Source organism: Arvicola amphibius, chromosome 17 (genome assembly GCF_903992535.2).
Source record: "Arvicola amphibius chromosome 17, mArvAmp1.2, whole genome shotgun sequence".
In the NCBI taxonomy this organism is placed as follows: Eukaryota; Metazoa; Chordata; class Mammalia; order Rodentia; family Cricetidae; genus Arvicola; species Arvicola amphibius.
This window is the reverse complement of record NC_052063.2, coordinates 30,802,386-30,807,089: the sequence shown is the minus strand read 5'-3', so window position 1 is coordinate 30,807,089 and position 4,704 is coordinate 30,802,386. Positions and strand designations below refer to the sequence as shown.

General features: G+C 33.9%; 1 protein-coding gene across 1 annotated transcript; it reads right to left on the bottom strand.

The window, feature by feature from the left end:
- Positions 1–2,935: 2,935 nt before the first annotated feature.
- Positions 2,936–3,874, bottom strand: LOC119803412 (olfactory receptor 6C3-like). The gene has a single exon (XM_038314708.1). It carries the CDS (start codon positions 3,872–3,874, stop codon positions 2,936–2,938), a length of 939 nt encoding a protein of 312 aa, XP_038170636.1.
- Positions 3,875–4,704: the final 830 nt, after the last annotated feature.

The following is a 4,704-nucleotide window of genomic DNA, read 5'->3' as shown; positions in this document are numbered from 1 at the left end:
TTAGTCCATGAAAACCAATATCAACAAAAGACATGAAAATGTGAGAGGGACTAGTTGAGAAAAAGTGGTAAGTCAAAGAAGGGGTAATGGGGAAAGGGCATGTATGAAAAAAATGTTATAAAGAAATCTATTACATATTATTAATGTATAGTAATAAAAAAGAAAAAAAGTTGCTCAAAAAATGAATAGACAGCTCTCAAAAGATGCAGTACAAATAGCCAAGAAGCATATGAAAAAAATAATTAGAAACTGGTTGGCCTAGGAGCCAGGCTTTTCTTAGTAACTAATTCTTATAATTTATATTAGCCCATAATACTTATCTATGTCATCCAGGTGGTTTGGTACCTTTTTCGGTGAGGCAATCACATCTTGCTTGCTCTGTGTCTGGAGGGTGACTGCAGACTGCATTTCTTTCCAGAATTCTTGTTGCCCCACCTCTACTTCCTGCCTGGTTGCCCTACCTCTACTTCCTGCCTGGCTACTGAACAATTAGCGTTTATTTAAAATAATTGACAGGGTACAGACCATTGTCCCACAGCGAGAGTAGGTATGTAGAGAGTAAAATGTAACAGAGGAGGGACTCGGAACTGGTCTTTCTTTTCTTTCTTTTTAGTTTTTATTACTACAGCTCAGTAGCATAACTTGAAATCTGGAATGATTAGACCTCCAGTAATTCTTTTTATTCTTTCAGGACTATTTTAGATAACCTATTTTTTTTCCATATAAAATTGAGAATTTGTCCTTTCAGAGTCTGTGAAGAATTGTGTTGGAATTTGGATGAGGATTGTGTTGAACCTGTAGATCAATTTTGATAGGATGGCTATTTTTAGTATGTTAACTCTACCAATCCACTAGCATGAGGGATCTTTCTATCTTATGATATCTTCTTCAGTTTCTTTCTTCAATGTCTTAAGGTTTTTTTTTTTATCATCCAAGTCTTTCATTTGCTTGGTTAGAGTTATCCCAAGATATTTTATATTATTTGAAGCTATCGTAAAAGATGTTGCTGCCCTGATTTCTCCCTCATTTTGTCTGTCATTTGTATATGGGAGGGTGTCTGACTTTTATGAACTAATTTTGCATTTATCTACTTTGATGAAAGTACTTACAGTATTAATCAGCTGTAAGTGTTCTCCCCTAGAAATTTAAGGGTCATTATGTTTACTATCATATCATCTATAAATAGCAATATTAATTGTCAGGGAAATGCAAATCAAAACTACTTTGAGATCCCATCTTACACCTGGAACTGGTCTTTCTTGATTCCAAATACTTCATTTTACTTTTCAGACCCAAGATTTTCCCAAGTAAAATAGACAATGCTATTATTATCATCACTCAAATCTCTTTTTTCCATGTAATGTTTATGTTCAGTATGTTAAAAAATGGAAAGAAACATAATTTTTTAAATGAGCTGTTTTAAAGTTATTTATCAGCCTTTTAAAAACTCAAAGCTCTAAAATTTCTTACAATATTATTGGAAATCAGAAATACTAAATCTCTTGCCATAGCAATGTCAGGCCAAGGTTGCAGAGTTGGATATGTAGAAAGCAATGCAAAGTGCAAGACATAAACCTCATGTTTACTTTGTGTGTCCCATGGAACACTTTGTATTAGAGTATATGTGTACCATCTAAATCTTTGTTCCTTTTCTACCTATTTTACTCCACAGTCAACATAATAAATATTAATCTTATAAAAATCTGGGAGACTAGAGAATTGGCACAGAGAGTAAAAGTTTTCGTGATAGAAGCATGAGGAATTTTGAATCCCCCAAACCCATGTCAAAACTAAGAGAGTAGCATGAGTCTGTAATCCCAGATGGGGAGTGGAGACTGGAGAATCCATTGGAGTTTTCAGGTCACTGAAGCTGGAAAACAAGATGCCCTTTGTTAGATAATGCACAAAGTGAAGAATGGCAGATGAGGTTGTCCTTCTACTGACACCTAGAGGGAAGACATGTGTGCACCTGTATCTACACACAAACATACACAGACACGAACCAATGCATCTATCACAAGCTATACAAGTACATCACACACACACAAATAATGTTACAAATATGAAAATGTACTCAGTTAAAATCATTTTAATAGTTTTACTTATTAACTTATTTTTAAAATAAGTTTTCATGCTTTTCCTTAAAAGATAAAGCTGAATGCTATTGCCACAGACAAGAAACATCATTTTTAATCTAAACCACTTAATCTTCTGTTCAGTTTCCTCATGGAAAAATGTAAAGTTTTTCTTCTGTCTATAACTCAATCCTATAAGATAATTTTGAGACAGAGTCTTCTCATGAGAGGCCACTGAGTGTTCAGAAGATGTATCGTTTTTAGAATTTGCTCTTTACTATTCCTGCAATTAATTTACATAACCTCTTCTAGAAAAATATTAGTCTTATTTATTTCAACAATGAGGGGTGAGTTCAATTGTGACCATTAATATTAGTATGAATAGAAATAAATTAAAGAAAGGTACATCAATTACATCCCTATTAATAGCAAACGAGCAAATAGTAGCAGCCATCACTGTAATGGTTTATAGCAAATGCTTGTTTAAAACCTAACATTTTCAGTTCATTAACTAGCTTTTAAGATTAAACAGAGATAAAAAATAAATATCATTATTGCTATATTGAAATGCTGTTTGAATTTCTGTTTGAATGCCAATTTGAGTTCACAAAAAATATCTGGGCTTACAGACAAACATTACAGTCAAGCAAACCAAGAAACGAGGACAAAAACCAGATTGTAAAAGATCAGTTACATTAGCATACAAATGTGTCAAATAAGTCATCCTGTAGCAACATTCAGATTAATGGTAAAGAAAAACAATGTACTCAGTAGCACAGGAAGGAACAGGATGAGAGATTATAATACAGTTCATTTTGTCTTTATGTCATTACAACATTTATGTCTGTTAACAGGTACTATCACTTGCTTCTATAAAGTATTACTTTATGAACTAAATCCTTGAAGGCTTGTTTGACTTGTTGATTTCTCAACGTGTAAATAAAGGGGTTCAACATGGGAGCAATTGAAGTGTTGAGAACAGCCACCCCTTTGGTCAGCGATGCCCTTTCATTGGCAGAAGGTTTGACGTACATGAAGATGCAGCTTCCATACGAGATGGAGATGACAATCATGTGAGAGGAGCAGGTGGAGAAAGCCTTTTTCCTCTGGCTGGCAGATGGGAACCTCAGGATGGTGCTGATGATGCAGATGTAAGACAGAATCACCAGGGCCAGTGTGAAGAACAATGTGAAGGAGGCAACATAGAGGCCAAGTGCCTCTGAAAGCCTTGTGTCTGAGCAGGAGAGTTGTAAAATGGGGAAGTAGTCACAGGAGAAGTGGTCGATGATGTTTGAGGCACAGAAATCTAACTTGAGGACCAGCATGAGTGGCGGGAAGATGGTCAGAAACCCTCCCAGCCACGAGGCGAGGACAAGAAGGGCACAGACTTTCTGACTCATGATGGCGGTGTAATGCAGTGGCTTGCAGATGGCGACATAGCGATCATAAGACATAGCGGTGAGAAGAAAGAACTCAGACACTCCCATGGAGATGAAGAAAAATAACTGAGCCAAACAGTTGTTGTAGGATATGGTCTTAACTTTTGTAATTATTGACCCCAGAAATCTAGGGACAGAAACACTGGTGAACATAATTTCTAAGAATGAGAAATTCTGGAGGAAGAAATACATAGGAGTCTTTAGGCGAGAGTCAAGAAAGGTGAGGGTGATGATGGATAGGTTTCCACACACACTTAATATGTAAGCAATGAATAAAAAGAAAAAAATTACAGCCTGAAGATCTGGGTCATCTGTTATGCCCAAGAGCACAAACTCAGTAATCATGGAGTGGTTTCTCATACTGATTTACTGTTAACAGAATCTATTGATAAAAAAATCAAAATATGATTTTAATACAGAAGAATTGAAGAGTTAAATATTGGTATTGCTGTATGCAATGAGCGGAATCAATAGTAGTCTTTCTATAAAATTTTCATCAAATCTCTTTATTCCTACTGAAATATATACAAACACAATTATTTAAAAATATATTTACATAAAATAAATTTATAATATATACTAAATTGAAAAAACATGTATCAGTGAATTTTGATTAAGGTTACCTCCCTTATTTTTACATGAAATATCAATGTTTAGTCAGAAATTGTATATATCTTCAAATCACATATTCTTACAAAGTATCTCAACTGTATACATAATTTTTATATTAATACATTGTTTTTGAATTTCCTATATTTTGTAAAATTATTCTTAAAAATGTTAATTTAAAATCTTATGACATTCTCAAACTTTTACAATATATTGGTAGAAAAAAAATCACATAACTCCATCTTAGGCACCATGGAAATACAGAGCTTGATGAGGTTTGCTTATAAAAATGTGCTGGCTAAGATCAAGTGCAGCATCGGTTCTTATCAGATTCTTAACCTATAGGAAAGAAAACACAAGTTAGAGAGATTAATTACAATATAGACAGAGATAGGTAATGTACCTATGAGAGTGGGTGGTATTTATGTTATTTTAATATTTTTTACTATGATCACTTTAAACTTTTAAAAAAATTTTTTTCTGAGTACATAAAATTTTAAGGTTCCTTTTCCCAAATCTCAAAGTATACTATTGCCTTTCTTTTCAAGGACTGATAAGAATACATAAAATTTCTATAAGAT